The 22,713-nt window shown below is 45.9% G+C and overlaps 2 protein-coding genes and 2 non-coding genes across 4 annotated transcripts; 2 read left to right on the plus strand and 2 right to left on the minus strand.

Moving 5' to 3' along the window:
* Positions 1-532: 532 nt before the first annotated feature.
* LOC6597734 (ATP-binding cassette sub-family A member 3) lies at positions 533-6,675 on the plus strand. Its single transcript, XM_026991182.1, has 9 exons — positions 533-1,408; positions 1,472-1,615; positions 1,830-3,122; positions 3,425-4,260; positions 4,326-4,666; positions 4,732-5,055; positions 5,124-5,475; positions 5,539-6,288; positions 6,346-6,675. The coding sequence occupies exons 1-9, from the start codon at positions 533-535 to the stop codon at positions 6,545-6,547; spliced, it is 5,118 nt and encodes a 1,705-aa protein (XP_026846983.1). The 3' UTR covers positions 6,548-6,675.
* Positions 6,676-7,509: 834 nt separating this feature from the next.
* On the minus strand, positions 7,510-21,011 carry LOC6597733 (ATP-binding cassette sub-family A member 3). Its single transcript, XM_026991113.1, has 12 exons — positions 20,950-21,011; positions 19,193-19,308; positions 15,293-15,601; positions 13,989-14,054; positions 13,175-13,772; positions 11,673-13,103; positions 11,258-11,606; positions 9,968-11,188; positions 9,748-9,898; positions 9,480-9,656; positions 8,330-9,112; positions 7,510-8,256 (listed from the first exon to the last, which is right to left on the minus strand). Exons 3-12 carry the CDS (start codon positions 15,502-15,504, stop codon positions 8,064-8,066), a joined length of 5,181 nt encoding a protein of 1,726 aa, XP_026846914.1. The 5' UTR covers positions 15,505-15,601; positions 19,193-19,308; positions 20,950-21,011; the 3' UTR covers positions 7,510-8,063.
* Positions 19,715-19,825, minus strand: Trnay-gua. The gene is made up of 2 exons: positions 19,789-19,825; positions 19,715-19,750 (listed from the first exon to the last, which is right to left on the minus strand). It is a non-coding gene; the product is annotated as a tRNA-Tyr (tRNA).
* On the plus strand, positions 20,045-20,155 carry Trnay-gua. Its single transcript has 2 exons — positions 20,045-20,081; positions 20,120-20,155. It is a non-coding gene; the product is annotated as a tRNA-Tyr (tRNA).
* Positions 21,012-22,713: the final 1,702 nt, after the last annotated feature.

A 22,713-nucleotide genomic window follows, 5' to 3' on the forward strand; every position in this document is an offset into this window, starting at 1 on the left:
CTCGATAGTCGGCAGCGTAAAAGCTTTTGTCATTTGTTTGCTTTAGAATGCAATAAAAATGTTATGCCAAAGGATAAATAAACACGCTGCTTGCATGTTGCCAAAAATCAACATGCAACTGGAAGATATACGTACGTACATGTATGTATATGTGTATAGAGGAGAAAGGACAAGATGACCAGATGACTGTGAAAGCAGCGTTTGATAGCGGATATTATGAATACAGCGAAAGAGTCAAATAGTCAAAGATGGAGAGGCGATACATTCGAGGGATACATCGTAAAGATACATCATAAAAGATACACCATTAAATAGAGCTAGGAAAAATATATGAGAGCAGGGCAAAGATCGTGAGGAAACAGGACAAGATCTGGGCTTAAATTTGCTACCTTTGAAAGCGGTTCTTACCTCACGGCTCATGCAGCAGTGCCCCTCAGTCACTGGGGCACTCCTACGCGTAGATACTCATAGTAGTAGTAGCAGTCGTTGTTTTTTCCCTCACAAGCAAAAAAACAACAACAACAAAAATACTATGACAATACGTGACTGTGTAGGAAAATTAATTTTAATATCGTGGAAGAACCACAAGATTCAATTATCCAGACCCTTGGAGTTGCTATGGATTGTCTTTTCGCCGGTAATGCTGTGCTTCATCGCTGTGGCAATGCGATGGATAATGGAGGTGGATATGCGGGTGGACAGTGTGTACGAACCGATCGATCTGGAGCGCAGCTGGACGGAGCTGATGGACATGCTAGCGGAGCGGCAGAAGATCGCCACAGAGTACGGCAAGGATAACAATCCGTACATTCCGAAGATGGTGATCGGCTGGGCACCCGAGCAGTTTAATATTTTCGGTGAGACCATTACACAGAGCATGGGGAAACTGCACCCACTGAAGGCGCAACAGTTCAATGACTGCAGTCATCTGGAAAACGTGATGCGACGGGAGTACCTCTTCGCTGGCATCTGTTTCGATGATTCGCCCTTCGAAATGGGATACGATTTCGAAGAGGGATCCCTGGTGCAAAAGGACAGAATCCATCCGGTGCTCAATTACTCGATTCTGATCCCCAGCGAACTACGGATATTGAATCAGGGCTCCTTCATCAGCGCCAATTGGATGACAAACTATGTGGACGACCAAGCCGCCACCGTGCAGGAGCGTCTCGATCGGCCCTACTGCGGCGGCTATGTGGGCTACGTTCGCGAGGGCTTCATCAAACTGCAGAAGGTCATTAGCGAGACCTTTCTGGAGATGGTCAGTACCAAGACGATCCCCGAGATCCAGATGCGTCGTTTTCCCATCATCGGTCGAAAGCAGGATCCCCTGTTGCTCTACCTGGATCGGAGTCTGGCGCTGCTCTTCATCATTGGCTTCCTGTTTCCCTGCCAAATTTTAATCTATGTAAGAAACGTCGATATGTCGTTTAGCTCTATCTGGAATTGAATTGAACGTTTCCTTCTTTAGCAAGTGGTAAGTGAGAAGCATTCCCAGCTGCGTTTGTTCATGATCAACATGAATATTGGGAATACCATACACTTTATATCGTGGTACATAAAGGGTGTCTTCTATACGCTCTTTACCTCTTTGTTGATTACGGTGATATGCAAGGTAAGAATACAAATTATTCATCGAAAATAATCGATGTTTATATTATCGATAAATATCGTTTGCTTGGACAATTTTTGAATTTTTATCATGGAGATAAACTTATCGACTTCGAATACTTATCAAATGTATATAATACTATCGATAACTATCGAAGTCATCGATTTGCTAATAGCCGATTTCTTGGTCAATGTGTTATGTGTTGCTCAATTTGTAGGTACACTGGCGGAATGACTATGGAGTCCTCACGGAGACCCCCTGGCATATTTTATTACTGATTGTCGTTTCCTACAGTCTAGCGTCGAATGCGTTTGCAATGATGATCTCGGCGTTCTTTAAGCATCCCTTGAATGCCGTCCATGTGCTGACTGTCCTGTGGATCATCACGTACATGCCCTTCTTTGTGCTGTGGAACAATCCGGAGCAGGAACTGCGCATCATTCGCTACCTGTCTTATGCATTGCCCAACTGTGTGTTGGCCAAAGTGATCGAGACGCTGGTGGAGCGAGAGCTGATCTTCCACAAGGAGTGGTATGACCGCGGATTCGAGCTGATCTTCGCCACCGAACCGATGAGCGTCACCAAGAGCTCGTGGGTGTTCGCCGCCGCAGCATTGGTGTACTGCATAATTGGCCTCTACATGGACATGTGGAATGCCACCGAGATGGCCAACAAGGGAATGAAGCGTTCGTCGCGGGCCGGCAGCATGCCCGATGACTTTCAGAACGAGCGTCCGAAAAGTTTTACGCACCAGGGCACCACCATTGGGGTGAATTCCACGAAGATCTACGAGGTGGAGCCCTCGCATCGACGCTTCAAGCTGAAGATCAGGAAACTGTGCAAGCGATTCGGTAGCAGCGATCACCCGGCCCTCAATCTCTTCACATGGAATGTCTACGAGAACGAAGTAACCATCCTCATGGGCCACAATGGCTGTGGGAAGACGACGCTGCTGCGTATACTCGCTGGTCTGCTGAATCCCAATCGGGGATCGGTCATGATTTCCACGCATGACATAGAAACGGAACGAATGGCAGCCTCTGCGGAACTGGGTGTCGCCTTCAACGACGATCTCCTGCTGCTCGATCTGAGTGTCATCGATCACATCCATTTTGTTTGCCAGGTGCGAGGCATGCACGAGCGCGGCCAGATTGTGGCACAGGCGAATTTCTATATGCAGGCGATGAAGATCACCCATCTGAAGACCAGAAAGGTTAGGCATCTCAGCGCCCCAGAGAGGTGTCTTTTCAGTGTGTGCTGCGCATTCTTGGGGGACTGCTCAATCGTCCTGATCGATGATATACACTCCGATCTGGACAAGCCCACACAGTCCCTCATCTGGGCCCTCATCAACGAGGAGAAGTCTCGACGCACCATTATTCTCGTTACAAACTCCACCGCTTTGGCAGAGACAATGGCCGATCGTCTGGCGATCATGGCAAATGGAGAGCTCAAGTGCACCGGCACTAGAACTTTTCTGAAGAATATGTACGGACATGGATATCGATTGGTATGTGGATCGATCATTGATATCTCATGGATCTCTCAATGATTTCTAATGGATCTCTCAGAGATCAATAGTCAATTGTCAATCTATCTGATCGATTTTATATCGAAATATTCTCAAATTCAATAATTATCTCATAGGTCCCATATTGATTTCTTTTTCATTTCTAATCGATCTTCTCATCCATCTCTTGTCAATCTCTTTTCGATCTCTCATTGATTTCCAACTGAACCCATATAGTTCTACCATCGATCTCTGATTCCATTCTATTCTCTCTTTCTCTCCCTCTCTCTCTCGCCTTGAAGACCTGCGTCAAGGGCAAGAACTGCAACGTCACTAGACTGTACACAATGTTGAGCTCATACATGCCTCACCTGGCCATCGAGAGCGATATTGGGCTGAAGGTGACGTTTGTCCTAGAGAACAAGTACGAGGATCAGTTCACATCTCTTTTGGATGAGCTCGAGCAGAATATGGATCAGCTCAATGTCGTGAGCTTTCGCATAAGGGACACCTCCATGGAGGAGATCTTTCTGCGTTTCGGGTGCGAGCAGAACGATCAGGAGGGCGACGGGCAGACGATCAACAATCATAGCATCGTCGTTGAGGACTACTATGCCATGCTGGAGGATGTCGGGCACAAAGGAAAGCTCACCGGCCGGCGGTTGTTTGTCCTGCATTTGTGGGCCCTTCTCTACAAGCGATGGATAGTGGCCCGCCGATCATGGAGTCTCGGGATAGTGGATGCCTTGGTTCTCACCGTAGCCCTTGTGTGCACCTTTTCGGCCACTCTCCTGTATGGAAAGAACTTTAAGCTACTCCCGCTGACGTTCAACCTCACGAGCCTGCACACCATAGAGGCCTTTGCGGAGATCATCACCCAGGAGTCCAAGAATGTGCACGGGATGTATGGCTTCTACACGGAGCTGCTATACTGGTACGACGGTCATGTCCACATCCTCAACAAGGATATGCACGGCAAGTCGCATCTGCTGCATAACAACGAGTTCTCACAGAATGTGAATTACCGCCATATGTTTGGGGCAACATTCAGCGAGAAGATTGTGACGGCATGGTTCAACAATATACCATTGCATACGGCCGCATACAGTCTGAATACGGTGCACAATGCGGTGGCCAGGTACCAGCCAGATTCCTGCCTCTGCCTCTGAATCGAACTCTTTTGATTGCGTGATCCTTCCACAGACAAACCTTCGACGAGGAGGCCACCATTGATGTGACCCTGTGGCCAATGCCCTTTCAGACGAATCTCAATACCTTTACCCACTCACCGCTCAGTTTGGGCAGCCTTCTGGCCATCAACATCACGTTCGTCGTGAGCTTTGTGTGGCCGAGCATCTCGATGTTTCTCATTCGGGAGCGGGCCAGTACGATGAAGAAGCAACAGTTACTAGCTGGCGCAAGGCTTCACACCTTCTGGCTGTGCTATATACTCTTTGATTTAATGCTGCTGTCGATTCTGGTGATCTGCGTGATCATCTGTGTGGCCGTCTACGTGCATCCACATCATGATGTTCTCTTTTACTGTGGGTTCTCGACTCAACCATGTTCCCTCTGACTTTCAATTTACTTTCGCATGATTTTCTTGTAGTTTACCTTTCCTTGACACTCAGCCTCTTGGGTCTGGCAGTGATGTTGAGCACCTATCTGGTATCGGAGCTAATTCGTGATCCCCTGCATGGCTTTGTGCTTATCTGCCTATGGAACTCCTTGGGTATTCTCATGTTCAATATTGTGGTATCGAATGATATAGGGAATCTCACGGATTGGTTTCAATATCACATACAATATACTTCTGCCGAAATGGTCTTCAAATTGTTCATGATACACGAGTATGGACTGTACTGCACTGATCCGGATGTGAAATTTGTATCCACCAAGATCCTGCATTGCAATAGCATACCCAATTGTTGCAGTTGAGTGAAGAGGAGATCCTTATCCCTTCAAGAAGGATGTCCTCTAACAGTTATCCTCTCTTTCTAGCTACCTATCACTACCTTATGAAGGACTTTGGCATCGCCTTCGAGTTCTCAATGATGATGCTGAACATTCTACTGCTTGTGGTCTTCCTTGAAGCCACGGAATTCTACACGGTCCTCGCCTATGGCTTCTGCAGACACAGAATTCCCGAAGAGTGTCGCATTCCGGAGGACACTGCGTCCAGGCCCACTCTCAAAGATGCCCCGGCTGTGGATGCCTCTGTCATCACAGAGAAGCAGCACATTGACCAAATGAAACAGTCGGATCGGGAGGAGTACTCCCTGATCATCCACAGTTTGGGAAAGCGCCACAAGAAGCGCTATATCATCGAGGGACTAGATCTGCGCATAGGCAAGTGAGTGCCGATATCGATAGTTATCGATAGTCATTCTTCTATCGAGACTTTTTTGATTCGCAGAACCGAATGTGTTTCCCTCAATGGCTACAACACTTCTGGAAAGACGACCCTCCTGAAGCTCCTGGTGCATGAAACGCGCGCCACTTGTGGCCGCATTTGGGTCGGGGGCTACTCCATGGCCCGTCAGCGCGTCCAATGCTATCGCCGGCTGGGCTACTGTCCGCAGAACGACACCCTGCCTGGAGAGTTCACACCCATGGAGCTGATGTACATCCAGGCCCTGCTTCAGGGCCATTACCGCCATACGGCCAAAGAGGTGAGCGAGGGCCTGATACGGATGATGGGTCTCCAGAGCTGCTGCAATCTGCCCATTCAGTTCTGCACCACGGGCCAGTGGCGCCGCCTGCACTTCGCCCTGGCCATTCTGGGCTCTCCGGCATTCATCTGCGTGGACGGGGTGCCGGCGGGCATCGATCCGGCGGGCAAGAGAACGATCTTCACCATCACCGCGTTCATGCAGTCGCGTGGCAGTAGCTTTCTGTACACCAGCCTCTTGCCGCTGGACAGCGAGCGGCTGTGCCACAGGACGCCCGTCCTTTACGATGGCCAGCTGTGGGCCATCGGGTGCTATGAGGAGCTCAGCGACAACTACAGGAACGGCTACCAGGTGGAGGTGCGATTCAAGCGCAAGGCCAATCCGAGTGTCAGTCTCTCGCGCAGCACATGGAATCGCATCGGCCAGATACCCATGTCGCCGCACAAGAAGCTGTCCTCGTTCATGGAACTCAAGTTCCACGGAGCAACGCTCCAGTGAGTTGTGGACGCGTGCCTTAAATTTCGTGTCGTAATCCCCATATTCCCATTTAGCGATGAGCAGAGCGACTCAATGATCTTTCATTTGCCATTGGAGTCGACCTCCTTCTCCCACATATTCCTTAGTCTTCGCAAGGACACTTTTGAGCTCAATATTGAGGACTTTTTCATCACCCGCAATATGGTCATTGGCCTGCATGTCTATCTCTTTGATCGCGGCAGCCGAAGGTATACCCCTACGTCCATTACAAAATAATAACCAAATCCCCAAGAAGATTCCATTGGCTTCCTAAATATAGGTTTGCGACCATTTTGGAGAAACAAATACATTGCCTTTGCCCTACAATAATCGCGTAAAGATCTTGCTAAAAGAAACAAAATAAACAGAGCTATAGCGAACTGCAAAGATCAATAAAAAGATAGTTTTATTCAGCGCCGATATCAAGTTAGAGAAACGATTTTTTCAAGCTTTCATAGGATTTTGTATTCGTGTCGCTACAGAGACTGTACCTGAAGATAAATATATCGAACCAATGTTGATGTTTACCATTTAGTGGGATTAATTAGGCTGTTCATCATTAAGATTATCCAAAAACTGTCGAAGGTAGCACATAGTTTCTGCCTCAGAAGGATTCTTATACGTTAGAGGCCCAAATAAAGCCCAAATACCATTCAGAATTAATTATTTATTTCCGTTTATTACACATTTAATGTTATCGCTCAGGTTCCATAGTAAAATCGCAACTATAGTATTTACAGTTTGGTTTTAGCCCCCGAAATCGTAAGTACAAACATTCATAATAAAAATACATCAAAGTACATCGAGTTGACTTTTTTTTAAAGCTATAAATGTAAAGCGCCAATTCTTTTGTGTACCTTAAAGAAGAATACTTTTGATGGCAGAACAAGATACAAAATACAAAATAGAAACGAAAACGAAAAAAAAAAATAATAATAAAAAAAAATAAAAATGATAAAATGATACGTAAAAATCTTTGGAACTTATCGTGCATTTCAGGCAGAAACGTTATACGTTATGCGATTAATATATATATATATATGTATATATATACATATATGATAGATCTCTCTGTTATGTTATTTTTAGGTGTGTAATTTCGCTAGTAGATCACAAGGTAACAAGGCATTCACGTTGCATTATCTTTTGTCTCGGTTTCTTTTGTTAAGAGTCTTAGAAACTATTTTGTGTGTGTTTCGGGCATCAGGTCACAGAAGATCCGATTAGATCCGTTTAGGTAGTTGGTTTCATTCAATACTCATTATCTAGAAGGGATTTGCATAGTTTTCTCAACTTTGAGAGGTGGCCTTGGCTGCTTTTTTTTTTGGGGGGGGGAACAAAAACGTTACATAGTCATACATTAGCATTAGCAATATGGACATCGATATAGGATAAGAGATAGCAGATTACAGAATTGAAGATAGGTCTACAAGCCATGCGGAAAAGTTAGCTGCTGTTTGGTTGGTTGGTTGGTTGGTTGGTTGGTTGGTGTCAATAAAGATGGGGGGGAGAGGAGTATTGGGATTAGCCACTACTAAAAGAACTACAAGAAAACTACAACGAAAGATCGCTGATGGCAAAAGTGTCTCCTGCTCCTGTGCATTCGTGATGAGTGGTGATGCATGAGACATAGAAATGAGTGGCATGGCGTTGATTCTCGAAATAGGTCTGATGAGGCATTAAAAAAAAAACCCATAAGTTATAAAAGCCAAAGGGGAGGATTAGCAACAACTAGTATGCGTGTTGTATGCGCTCACTGTTGGGCACGTGTATCCTCGCGCTGGTACTTGGCAAACTCGAGGAATATCTCCTCCAATGTGGTCTGACTGACCGAATAGTCTTCGACATTCAACTCCTCGCGATTGCTCTCCATTAGGCCAAAGATACGCGACCATTTGACGCCCGTCAATGGAATGTAGAATGTTAAAATGCCCTGATATTCCTCTCTGCAAGAAAGAAACATACAACAAAAGATTTACAGAAAGGGTTTCCTCCATTCGATTCAAGTTTAGCACTTACTGCAATATGGAATGTGGAAATTCGCGCTCCACAAACTCCTTCACTTGGTTGATGCTCTGCTGTGCCATCTGCTCGGGCACTGTCTGCTCATCGGCATTCCTTGTGCCGGCTGTGAAGCTGCTGCTGTGCCGCATCTGTCGCAGTGCCTCCAGATTCCGTCGCACCTTGATCTTCAGGATCAGTCCCTTGGAGAACTTGTTCTTTAGATGCTGCGTGCTGCCAATGCACTTGAACTCGCCATTGACCATGATGGCCAGACGCGTGCATAGAGCCTCGCACTCCTCCATGCTGTGAGAGGTGAGGACAATCGATTTGCCCGAGTCACGGATGCGACAGACCATGTTCCACAGCTGGCGACGGGCCGCCGGATCCATTCCCGTTGTCGGCTCATCCAGGTACACCACCGAGGGGCTGCCAATGACGGCTATGGCGGTGCTCAGCTTCCGCTTGTTGCCACCGCTGTAGGCGGCCGTTCGCTTATCTATGTGCTTCATGAAGCCAAACGACTTGGCCAGATCCTCCGACAGCTGCTTGATCCGTCCCTCCTGGACGCCACGCAACAGGCAGAAAATGCGCAGCACCTCGCGCCCCGTCAGATCGTCCAGCAGGGCGTCGAACTGCGGACAGTAGCCGATCATCTTGTAGATGCTATTCATGTCCGATTCCAGGCTCAAGCCCTGCACATAGGCCGCCCCCGAGCTGATGCGCTCGTCGCCAGTCATCATCTTGAAGGTGGTCGTCTTGCCCGCTCCATTCACGCCCAACAGTCCGAAGCACTCGACCCTGCAGAAAGGACGCCAAAGAATTAGTAAAAATGGATACATTTGCAGCAATATTTTGTAGTACTAATAATCGATAATCAATCAAATTGTATCGATGTTTAATCCACATCCAATTCTTCTACTACTACTACTACTTCATCAATTTTGAATCGATTAATAATCGATTAAAATTTTCGGTATTGTGCTGATTTTTCGATTTATCCTATAAAAACATAATATTTGCTCGATCTTAAATCAAATTTAGCTACATTTTTCATGCCAAAGATACATTTTAGGGAATCCACATGATTAACTACTGCAAAATTGATGAAATATTGCATAGAAAATACGAGTACTATCGATTGTTTGATTCTGGGACAAAAACTTACTCCTGCACGCAGAGCGACACTTGATTGACGGCCAAAAAGTTGCCATAATATTTGGTCACACGATCCAACACCAGATTCTTGGCGGCCAATTCGGGGGTACTCATATTGAAAATGCGCTCCCGCTCCTGGGCCACATCGTCATCCAGATAACCCTCCACAGGTGGCGGTGGTGGCTTGCTGCAGAACGACAAAGGCCATAGTTACTTTTGTGGACAGAAAGAGAGAGAGCGAGAGAGAGGGAGAGAAGTCTGAGCGATTCTATGCTTACGTTAACGCTTGGCGTATCTTGTAGATGAGCTCGCCGATGATTCTGAATTCCAGGACGATGATGATGAGGAAAAAAACAACGCCCGTTGTGATCATGTAGGTGGTTTCGGGGCCGACGCCAGGCTCCGCCCAAGCAAACCATGGCTTCATATCTGTGGGAATAAAATTTGTTAGACGTTGTTAGGAGAAGGTAATCATTGCGAAGGGTAAGGAACACTTACTGCAACATTTGGGTAGCATTTCGCAGAGCAGTACGGGTGGCAGGCCCAGCTTCTCGCAGGCATTCCTTGTGGCCGTATTGATGTACACCTTGTTGAGGCCCATGGCCAGCGAAAAGTGTGGAAAGATGCGGAAAATCCAGCCCAGAACGTCTGCGGTGTCCTTGGTATCGAAGAAATCCGAGGACATAACCACAACGACAATAAACAGGGCCATTCCGCAGAAGATATTGATGATGGAGACGCGGGCAAACCCGGTGGCGGGCTCCTTAAAGAAGAGCGACATGATGTAGATGAACGGCAGCGCCGAGAAGCCAAAGAGCAGCAGCAGCAGGAAGTAACGTGCCAGCTCCCCGAAGGACGAGAGACCCGCCTCTTGGAAGCACAGTATCGTGAGGATCATAATGAACGCAGTAAAGATGTAGGTGGCAAAGTCGCAGATGAATTGCGACAGCCAGAAGGTCCACACCTTGACTCCGCCCACGAACTGGAGGAGCTTGGCACGCGATTCGCGCTCCTTGATCATGAACAGGATATAAATGGAGCTGACGAAGCACATGCAGAAGCACAAATTGGTGGCCAATTGGGTGCCCAGATTATTGCCCGTCGAGAGCTGCGTGAGGATCGTGTCGGTGGTGTACGGAAGTGGGGCATTCGTCACGGATATCCTGATCTTTGGATGGAGGGCCATGCCAATGGCATTGTGGGCCAGATTGACGGTGAGGGGCGCCGTATGCATTGGCTGGTTGTTCAGCCAGGCCACAATATGCGTATCGTTGACAGTGGCCGCTGTGAGGTAACGCGAATTGATCCGCACCTGTATCGTCCTGCCCAGCTCCAGGATGTAGTCCGTGAAGGTTTTCTCTGCGGGCGTCACTTGCAGCTCATAATCTGAGCCATAGGACTGGGCCAAGGCGGCATACTGTGTGGCTATGCGGTCGCCCTGTGTGCCACTCCCGCGATTCTGCCACTCCAGCACTGTCACAGCCAAAGGATACTGTGTGAGGGACATGGTGATGGGCTTCAGTTCCATGAAGGTGCCCTGCGTTTCGATGATAAGGATCGTGACAACCACAAAGAAAATGGGCATTAAGTTCTGGATGAGGAGCAGCAGCTTGTTGCGCCACGTGTACAAGATCTTCTTGAGGAACATGGCTTTCCATTGATTCGAAAGGAGCTTCATTCCTTGGAGCAGGCGACGATTCTCGGAGAAGATGCCATCGGCTGCAAACAGTTAATGGAGTTTATCATTCGATTCGATTCGATTCAATTGATTGATCAATCGCTGCTTACACTGTATCGATTCGTTGTCGTGGTGGTTGTTGTCCTCCTTGCCATAGCCAGTGCCGCCGTTCATTATTTCGCTGGCATCCTTCAGATTGCCGGCGCCATCCTTCTCGGCACCGACCTTCATGAAGACCTCCTCCATGGAGGTGATGCCCACGCCATAGCCATTCAGATGCAGCTCATCCGATTGCTCCTCCAGCTGCCCGAACATCTCCTCAAATTTCGAGGAATAGTTATCCGGCAATTGGTACGAGAGCTCCGCTCCAATATCGCACTCGGGTTTCAGGCCAGGCACGTACTTCTGCAGCAAGGCCGTCACCTCGTTCGTCTCGCAGTTTTCACGCTTCACGCAGATCTAAAAACAGACAGAGAAAATGTCAATAAGGATATGCCGAAATATATTTATCATCAGTTCTATTACCAATCGATAGCCCGAGCCGTATTTCTTCTTCAAAAAGAACGATGTGCCATGACATTTGAGCTCGCCATCGCACATGATGGCTATGCGATCGCCGAGCACATCCGCCTCGTCCATAAAGTGTGTCGTCAGGAGCAGTGTCCGACCGATCTTCTCCTGCTGCAGCAGATCCCACAGCTGTCGGCGAGCGGACGGATCCATGCCAGAGCTGGGCTCATCGCACAGCACCACCTTGGTGTCGCCGCACAGGGCACAGCACACAGAGAGCTTTCGCTTCATGCCGCCCGATAGCTTCGAGGAGGCCACATTCGCCTTGTCCTCCAGCTCGATCATCTTCAGGTACTTATTCACCTCATGCTCGACGGCCTTGCCCCGCAGCCCCTTCATGCGGCTGAAGAAGCGTATGTGATTCGCGACACTCATCTCGTCGAAGAGGACATTGTGCTGCGGACAGATGCCAAGGGACATGCGGGCCCCCTCGATATTGGTGCGTATGTCGCTGCCATTGAGTATAGCCGTGCCACTGGTCGGCGGAAACATGCCCGTGAGCATCGAAATTGTCGTGGTCTTGCCAGCGCCATTGTGTCCGAGTAGCACTGTGATCTCATCCTCGAACATGTTCATCGACAGACCCTTGACGACCATTTTGTCCGCGAATTTCTTCTTCAGATGCCGCATCTGTACACCGATGTGTTTGCCCTCCGGTTCCCTTTCAAAGGCATTCGGATCGCGGTTCTCCTCCAGCCCCCCATTGACGGGCATATCTTCGACACCCATATACTCCCTCTCGCCGCACCAAAACTCCATAGTAAAGGGGAAATTCCATGGCTTCGGGACACCAAAGCTCCCTGGCATTATCTGCTCCACATACAGACAGATGGTCATGCAAATAAAGCAGGAGGCGAGCATCATCAGCATCACAGCCCCTATCGTCAGGGTATCGTCCACGGACACGGGGGTGAAGAGATTGCTCCACTGGAGACCCTCGCCGGTGCCCTCGAATCCAAGGATCAGCTTAATGCCAAAGCCCATGGCCGTGTTGGAGATCAGGCTCCAGCCCAGCTTCGTCCCGAGACTGAGATCGTCGTACGTGTTGATTGTAAAGGAGAATGGGATGTAGGCAATGAACCAGATCAGACCCGTCACAGCCGCCGCAGTGCTGGCCCTGGAGAAGAATGTGGCCATCATGAAGCAAAAGCAGATGCTCGCGACGATGTACACGATCAGAAAGAACACCAGGGCGGTGAAATTTGCGTGGGTCAGGACGGCAACGCCTTCGCTCCAGTTGATCTTCACGAGTATGGCAATGAGAATCGCCGAGATGGTCAGCATGATGAAGGACTTGACGAACCAGGCGGTCCAGTGCAGCCAATTGCTGAGGCCCATGATCTTCATTACCTCCTTAAGCTGCTTCTCCTTCTCGGCGGTGATGTACTGCAAGTGATTGATATGCCGTGAGAGGTGAGAGATGAGAGGTTCAATCCCGTCGCGGCATAGCCACTTACCTTTGTGATGTACGTGCACGGATAGATGAAGCTGAGGAGGATAATCAGCGACATTATCGAAGACATGCCCTCCAGCAGGGGATCGAAGATGTAGGCCGGAAACGGGTATCGCTGCATCCACACCTCCGGCAGGGTCACATTCAGCGACAGCTCCTCGGCCTTCTGTCGCAGATAGCTCATCGACAGGACATGCTGCAGCGGCAGGAAGCCCTCTCGCAGATATCCCACCGGTATGCCGCCGTCTTCCTCCGGCTCATTCCTCGGCCCCGTCAAATCAATGCTGGGAAAGAGCCGCATTGTCAGCCACGTGTTGGCTATCGCTATCGTGGCCGTTCGCAGCTCCGAGGGGAATCTCAGGGCGAAGCTGAAGTCATCCGGCAGGGAGCCGTTGATACTCGACCAATCATCGTTGAATTGTATGCCCGCAAAGGCCCGCTCCGCCACCAGATCCGACTGCAATGTGGCAGCATCCACCGATGAGTGGTAGCTCTCTAGCTGCAGTACCCTGCAGGTCTCGTTAACGAGCTTGTCCAGCACGGGATTGTACGGCGAGTAGTACAGTTTGAAGAAGAAAGGTTTCAGACTCGTGTCGGTGTTGCTGCAGGATCAATAAAGGGATAGAAAGTGGGATAGTGGGTGGTTTATTCATGGGTTCTTTTTTGCCCTGGGAGTTGGACAAGACAGACAGTTTACGGTTTACGGTTTAGTTTTTTTCGGCTTTTGCTTGAGGATATGTTAGATGATGAGTTAGAGGAAATTCAATCCCTGGAATAATGGTTTGATTTTCATGATATTTTCATTACAGATTCATTACCTCCTTCGGTTGGGTGCAATCAGCTCTAGGAGTTTGCCAAAGTAGGACGAACTATGCAACGTATGTCTGGGGCGGAAACGAGAGACGAGAGATTTACAAATTTACACATACTCGTACATATGAAGTATATTTTGGTTGTTTTTTTTGGTATTTTTTGGTATTTCTTTAGAAAAGTAAGCGCACAAGCGCAGGAAACTATAGAAAGCATATGGAAAGCATACAGAAAAAGAAAGAAAAAATATGGGAAGAAGGAAGCAAAAAATAGAAAATAAAGAAAAACAAGGGAAAATCATAGAAAACATATAAATTCAGGGATATGTGGAAAATGGAAGGAAATCGTAGAAAATATACAGGAAAAGAAGAGAAATCAATGAAAAGATATGGGAAAACCAAAGAAAGCTTAAGGAAAAAGAAGTATTTCATGAAAAAACATTTAGAAAATGAAAGGAAATAATAGTAAAGAAATATAAATGAAATAAAATAGGAAATCATGCAAAATATATGTCAAGAATGTGGAAAAGCGTAGAAATTATATGGAAAAAATAGGAAATTACGGATATCATAGAATAAATTTAGAAGCTGATTGAAAATCAAATAAAAAAGAATGGAAATACGAATAAAATGATAAAAATCATAAAGAAAGAAAAAAGGAAATCAAAATAAATCATAAGAAAAGTGGGAAAAGTGGGATAAGTAAGAGGAAAACAGAAGCGCTCACTATAAAATACTCAAAACATGCAATAGAAAGAAATAAAAAAAAATATCTTTCAACTTCGATAAATATCGAATACTCGATAAAAATTTCATACACTTTGTGTTGGTCGATTATTTTATATTTATCGATGGTTGTTGAACAAATAATTCCTAATAAAAATCGATAAATAAAAAATAGAATGCGTAATAGAAATCGATAAACATTAAAATCGATATCAAAATGGAAATCGATCAACATAAAAGGCAATCGATGTAGATAAAAAGCAATCGATAAACACAAAAAGCAACTATACTAACATTAAAGGATATCGATAAACATAAAATTTAATCTATAAACATAAATGGAAAAGGAAATCGATACAATAAAAATAGATACCTGCAATGGAAATCGATACACCATTAAAATAATTATATTAACAAAAAGATCTATCGATAAACATAAATGGAAATCGATGCAGGCAATGGCAATCGGTAAACATAAAAAGCAATCTTTAAACATAAAATCGATATCCAAAATGGCAATCGATAAAAGCTGCTGATCAGGTAGCTTTAAGCATGGAAGAGCGCTTGGTGGAGCGGCCAGAACTTACTTCAGCAGATCCAGATTGGAGATGTTCTGCTGTTGGTACAGCCGGTCAGGCATCGGTTCGGTGTCGACCAAAGTGCGGACGAGGACCAGCAGCAGGGAGAAGATCGCCGGGAGCACCAATTCGATGACCATCTGCCACTTGTGGCTCCATTGTAGCGTCCAGTTCTTCCACAGCAGAAGGACGAACTTGTCCCAGTTGGTGACCTTTGCCATCGCTGCTTGATGGTCTTTTGTCTCTCTTGGATTTGTTTTTTTGTTTGTGGTTTTTGGTTTATCCCAGCATTAAAATCGTTTAAAATCAGGTGGAGCTCTGGGGAGAGAGAAAGAATGAGGAAATAGGAATATATGAAATAATCGGGGAAATTCAAGCTCAAGTCTATCAATGTTCACTTCAAACATGGATCGATTGTACCCGATGGAATTGCACTCGTATTATCTATTATCTATTGTCATTATCTTATCAAAATCAACTGATAGGGCGGCAATAAACCAACAAAATGAATGTAAATAAATCGTTACTCGTGTTACAATTATTCCTACCCTTCGGTTCGACGGACAAATGTCCGAAATGTACAAACAATTTACAAGGCGTAACCGTGTACTCGTGTAACCGTAGTCGCACACAGAATGCACTCGGCTATTACAGCGGGGCGGGGTTGGAGTTGGGGTTTGGGGATGTACCTTGTAAATATTTACACGCGTTAAAATGAAGTGGAAACACGCGACAGATATTTACTACGGATGGATTTCATTCACTTGTGGGCTACCCATACCCATCCACAAAAGTGCCGTTCAATTATGGGTACTTTTGGGCTAGGAAATGTACCGCGAACGGCGAAACCTTTCTGGAAGAGCTCTCTGTCTGGGTAGCCTCTAATTTTAATCCTCATACTCGTAATCTTCCACTCAGGTTTGTATACAAAAATACTATAAAACCCATGCACCCAACAGCCAATCTGTCTTTGTTCAGACACACGAACTCTCAAGTCGATAATAATTAGATGACGATAATGGTTATCCCATTCCATTGTCGCGGAATCAGTCGAAACGGCGCCCCGAGTCTGGTGGCAACGGGTTTTGCTGTGCGATACGCGGGCGTGTGTTGGGAGCAGAGTCCGAGCGCACAGAGCGAGCTGGCAGCGATGTAAGAAATTTTGCTGATCTAAGAATGAATTGCATAAAAAGAGAATATAAAAAATATACTGCGAAAAACTGAAGCAAATGCACCGATAAGCCCAGCTATTTATGATTCTTTCCTGATTCTGGCAAACATTTTTTATACCCGATACTCAAAATTGATATTGGGGTATATTAGATTTTTGGTGAATGTGGATGTGTGTAACGTCCAGAAGGAATCGTTTCCGACCCCATAAAGTATATATATTCTTGATAAAATATATATATTCAGCATCAATAGCCGAGTCGATTGAGCCATGTCTGTCTGTCCGTCCGTCCGTCTGTCCGTCTGTCCGTCCCCTTCAGCGCCTAGTGCTCAAAGACTATAAGAGCTAGAGCAACGATGTTTTGGATCCAGACTTCTGTGATATGTCACTGCTACAAAAATATTTCAAAACTTCGCCCCGCCCACTTCCGCCCCCACAAAGGACGAAAATCTGTGGCATCCACATTTTTAAAGATACGATAACACTAAAAACGCAGAATCGTAGAGGATGACTATATGTTCTAGAGTGTAAAATCTCAACCAGATCGTATAATTATTATAGCCCAGAATCAAGAAAACAATTTCATTCTTTCTCAATTGCAAAATATGAGTTCAAGGATCTCAGAACCTATAAAAGCCAGAGTAACCAAATTTGGTATCCACACTCCTGTGATATCGGACCTTGACCGTTTCGTGTCCAAATTTCGCCACACCCCCTTCCGCCCCCGCAAAGGACGAAATCTGGGGCATCCACAAATCTCAGAGACTATTAAGGCTAGAGTATCCAAATTTGGTATCCACACTTCTGTTAGATCTCACTATAAAATGTATATCTCAAAATTTCGCCCCACCGCCTTCCGCCCCCACAAAGGACGAAGAACTGTTGCATCCATAATATTGCAGATTCGAGAAAACTGAAAACCGCAGAATCATAGAGAATGACCATATCTATCCGGTTGCTGAATCTGGATCAGATCAGATCAGATTTTTATAGCCAAAGGGAACAAATCAATTTGCACTGGCTACGCAGTGCTGATTTTCTGTCTCTCTCGCACGCACTCTTTGTCGTGTCGTTTAATATTAGCGCCGTCTGCCGGAGGAGAGCCATACTGACTAAGTATCGGGTATAAATGTAGAGTTGCGGTGTCCGCAGCAACTCACAACGTTCCCCCTCGTTGTTTGATAAATTCGTGCAGGACCTCATATGGGAATATAAAAGAAAAGAAACAACCCAAGTGTTCCATTCATTGATGGGAATTTTTGTACAGCGACTCCTCATCCGTATAAGAGCCGTTCACTTATGCGAATTTCGTAGGGAAAGTAGCATACAGAATAGTGAGAGCAGAAGGGTGTAGAAAGTACTCAAATCGATTAGCATTTAATGAATGGAAATCCCACGGGTGCCCGCCCACTCCCTCCCCCTCATACTGTGAGTCACACACGGAGGGAGCGAAAACTAATAAACAGACGTGTAACAGGAATAAACAGAGATAAACGAGTGGCAGAGTGGCAGAGTGGCATAAATCCAATACGCGTCAGCCGAGAGCCGGCAGTAGACATCTGGTTTTGGTTCTGAGTTTTGCGAGATACAATATCTAATATTTGTGCGGACATGATAGGCCATCCAGCGAGCAAAGGCGGAGGCGGAGACGCCGGCGACACTTACCCCAAAGCCTTTCACTAGAACAAAAAGACAACCACAAAAGAACGCACCAGAAAAAAAAACAGTCGGCAAAGCAGTCGCGAGCAAACAGTGTATCAAAAATGCACGGAGGCGGGTACTTCTGGCCGCAAGCGTGTGAGGGCACGGTACGTACACTCGACCGTTTCGTTGGGCGGACTATTTAGAACTAAAGCCAAACCGCAAGGCAATCTCCATATTTATCAATAGAACGGACAGGCAGTCAGCCAGCCATAGAGGGCCAATAAAGCAAATAAATTCGTAGTTCGGTTTGGCCTGGCTAAAAAGATGATAACGCGAGTGCCAGTCCCGTACAAGCAGACGACATGTGTCCCCGGGCTTATCGGAGAAGGGCACACGATACGCCGTCATAAAGCTTCTCGCCCCGCCCCGCCCCGTCCCGCCCCGACACGTCCCCTCTAAGTGTATTAGTCATTCGAGATCGATCCAAGTTTATTATTGGGTTGATTGAATGCGCTACCCCCAGCCGATCCTTCGGGGGTATAAACGATTGTAAGCGCCAAAAGACCCATAACACTTTCCCACAGAGATATATACACTTAGGGAGAGCTTCACTTGCGAGGCGTATTGTCCGGCCCATTGATGATGAATCACACGGGGTTGGGCGTGTGAGGCACTCCGATTATCTTTTCTAGAACTGATTTCGCTATCGACAGATCGTACATCTACATTCCAACTATGATGATTCAGTTTTCCTGCATGTTAAACACCTCTAAGTGATTTGGCGACTTTTACTTCTTTTGGAGTGGTCGGGTCGGTCTACTGTTGATAAGAACTTTCTTTTTTTCGAAGAAATGCTAATGATAAGGCGATCCTACACCTAGAGATTATTCAGAATTGAGGAACACCTGTTCCTATCGACTCGCCAAATTTTAACGTTAATAGTGACATAGTTTTATTCGTATTCTTTCAAGAGCCAATAAAATTTATGTGTACATAAATATATTGATACCAGTGGACGCACGTTTTGTGATTCCCATATTGCCATAAAAAGGCTTACCTACATTTTCGGCACATTTGCACGGGACTTCACTCACCTCTGAAACCTTTTTTTGTGTGATTTAAGAACCCAGAGGGCTATAGGGTTGTGTCCTCCCTTTTTACTCTAAAAATTGTTCAAGTCTAGCATCTATCATGTTTGGGGCAAGCTGTTCTGTAAGATAATGCCGAATAAAAAAGAAATATTTAAAGATCAAATAGATATGTATCTTTCCAGAATACTTTGCGTCAAAATGCAATTGAATTTGAGTGGAATGGAAATTCAAAATTCATTTTTAGTTTCATAATAAATCGATAAATACAAAAATACTTTTTCTGATAGATTATAGTTTTACTATAGGACTTTTTTCACATAGCTTAAGTAGAGAACAGATCGATTTTGCTGGCTAGTGTAATAGCACGATAACATATCGCTCACTGGATATCGATAATAAGGCGATACAATAGAACTGTAACTATGCTCTAATGTATGAATAACTCAACACTATAAAGATTTCTGCCACACTCCCATCGGTTATTCAATGAAAAAAAGATGAAAAATGAAAGAAAAAAATGACGCATCCTTCGAGCCGGATTTGAACCAGCGACCTATGGATATCTCCGCTTCCAAGTTGCACAAGCACCGCAACACCATCTACAGTCCACCGCTCTACCAACTGAGCTATCGAAGGGGCACATTCGGAGGCGTTCCAAAGAGCGACTGCTGGATGAACGACGGACGGGGCGCAATCGGCATTGGAATCTGGCGCGGCGGGGGGTGGGGGGCAAAAAGTGAAAGGTAAGCGCTATGCCATATACATATTTTGTAGTTTATAAATAATGCAAGACCCGAGATGAACGAAATCCAATAAAAGCATTGTCAGCGGACGGCTGTCACGCCTTCGAAGAGGCCTTCGATAGCTCAGTTGGTAGAGCGGTGGACTGTAGATGGAAGTGGGTGGCGCATGGCGCCATAGAAAGCAGAGATCCATAGGTCGCTGGTTCAAATCCGGCTCGAAGGATATGTGTGTACGATATATTTTGCACAGATTTATTTTGCATGGGCCACTCGGCCCTGGTATCGCTGGAACGTGTGGCCGCCTTGTGACTGAACGCCCGATATGAGTGTGTTCGGAGAACCCTTAAAGATACCCCGTGCAAGCCATTGATGACAAATATTAAGCACATGATGAATCATAAAGTCGGAGCAATAATAATAATTAATAGCGTGCTATGCTGACATGTGACCCGCATAAAAGGAATAGCACTACAATATCTCCAAATGATTGGCTAATCTGATGGATCTAATACTGGACCAAACTGTAGAGCATGACCGACTAGAAGATGCCCCGTAGAGCCGCGTAGCTCTCACCCTTCACTCGATTTGGATAATTTTTGGTAGATGGTCTTAATACTTCTTTGAGTTAAGGCCTTACCAAATGTTACTTTCATATCTGGACAACTGTGGATGCCACGGGGCATGGATAAAAGCGAGAAAAACCTATGCAATGACTTCTGGTAGATATTCTATCTGAATCCTACCAAAAAGCACTCTAAAAACCAAGCAACTCTCACACGTAATGCAGAGGGCGACTAGCCAAACCCATGATACTGGAACGGACACGAGTGGCATACAACATCATGGTGGCTAGCAGAATTTGTACTCGTGGAATGAGTTTTATTGCGGCATTTAAGTCACATGGAAATGGGGTCTTTAATGGCTTACTCCTTCGTACAATACTAGTACGGGTACTACCGTCTGACGTCTACGTCCGATACTACTCCATTAGATAATTCTCAATTAATTTGCACTCACCCCTTGGTGGACGTTGACGTGGGAGGTGGGACGTTATAATTGGAATTGTAAGGCCCGATATTCTGCTGAATGGTACGAGTGGAGTGTTACTGCAGGGCCAATATAACCGCGAACCCCTCCGCCGTACAACATGATTTTTTACCGCGATTGGTTGCGATTGTGTGTGTTTGTGTGTGTTTGTGTGTGCGTGTGTGCGGGGGAGAGGGGAGATTTAATGATAACAATTTATTCCAAGCGTTGGACTGTGGTCATCGGTGTCTGCGACATTAGTGCATAATTGATTGGCAAATAGTAGTAGTCTCTATCTCTCTCTCGCTCTCGCTCTCACTCTCTCTCTGTCTCTTGCAATGTCTCCCTGTATAATCGCAATAATTTATTTATTTATTCTTCTATTGGTTGTGTGCTTTCTGCAATGTCACTGTAAAAGTTGTATAAACATTCCGGTTTTGTGCGTAATCGCACTTCCATCGCCCATTACCCACTGCCTTTGAGCCTTTGAGCCGTCGAACTCAAAGGCTAATTTAATTGTTTTCCAATGCGAAATTGAATGGGTCTGAATGATAGGCGAAACAGAAACAGGACGAAACAATGGAAATGGACTAACTGTCTCTCTCCCTACACACACACACACATATGCACCTCCATTACTCTCTTGAGAGAGAGAGATTTCTAATTGATGGATTCATGGATGGATTGACGCATGCAACCGCCCGGATGCATGGCGAAATGCGCATGCAACACACACGCCCCTTCGGGATACACATGTGTATATTTCTGAGTGTGTATGCACCGTTATACAGAATTTTATATTATTATTTTTTTGGCGCACTTCACAGAAAATATATGTACATATGTTTAAATACGCACACATGCAAACGCTGAGGCACATGTATATGTACATATATGTATGCATTTCGTACGCCTTGCCGTGCCCTTGGCCTTCGAAACATGTTGAGCGTCTAGCCCCCCCTTTCTTACACAAAACTACTTTACCGGCAGAAAATACATATGCACACACACAAAACATATACGTACACAGGCAAGGTTTTTTCTTTTGTATCTCCTTGCAGTTTTACAGTTATCCAGTTGCACTCCTGCTATCTGCGTCGTCATTGACGGCCCTAGCGGCGAAAATTCTACGACATTCCATTCACTAAAAAGGTTGAAAGAGTGGGGAGGAGGAGGGCGGAAGGGTGCTCTATTCTTAGGACTTTTGCACTCTGGTTATGGATTATTTTTTTGTTGTTTGGTTTGCTCTTTCGCGCACAGCTGTTTCACAGAGCACACAGCACACAAACACGAACACAAACAAACAAACGCGAACTCACACGGACGGGGCACGCGATCGAGCAAAAAAAAAATGATTTTGTGTTTGTTAAAATATTAGATTAAAAATTATTTATGAAGTTCTTCTAACGCCAAAAACACAACTACTGAACTCTCGGAGCTCGGCAGAGAAGTAGAGAAGCAGAGAAATAGTAAAGCAAGCCGAGAAGCGAGAGAGAGAGAGAAAAACTACTACACTCTGTTGCCGACGAGACGCGCACGGCCAAACGGCAACCAACACGAAGCGGCGGAGTAAAACGGAATAGACAAAAAAAAATAATCACAGAGACATTACGTGAGCTGTTTGGTTAGAATAAGAGGGGGCAGATTAGGGGGAGAGCAGAGAGAGAGAGCATTCTAGATGCTATCGTTTATCGGCTGAGGCTGCATTCAAATTCCAATTCAAAAATGCCGCCACGCACACACAAATTCGTTTGC

Source organism: Drosophila persimilis, unplaced genomic scaffold, assembly GCF_003286085.1.
Source record: "Drosophila persimilis strain 14011-0111.01,24,50 unplaced genomic scaffold, DperRS2 tig00000653-arrow-arrow-pilon, whole genome shotgun sequence".
Taxonomy (NCBI): domain Eukaryota; kingdom Metazoa; phylum Arthropoda; class Insecta; order Diptera; family Drosophilidae; genus Drosophila; species Drosophila persimilis.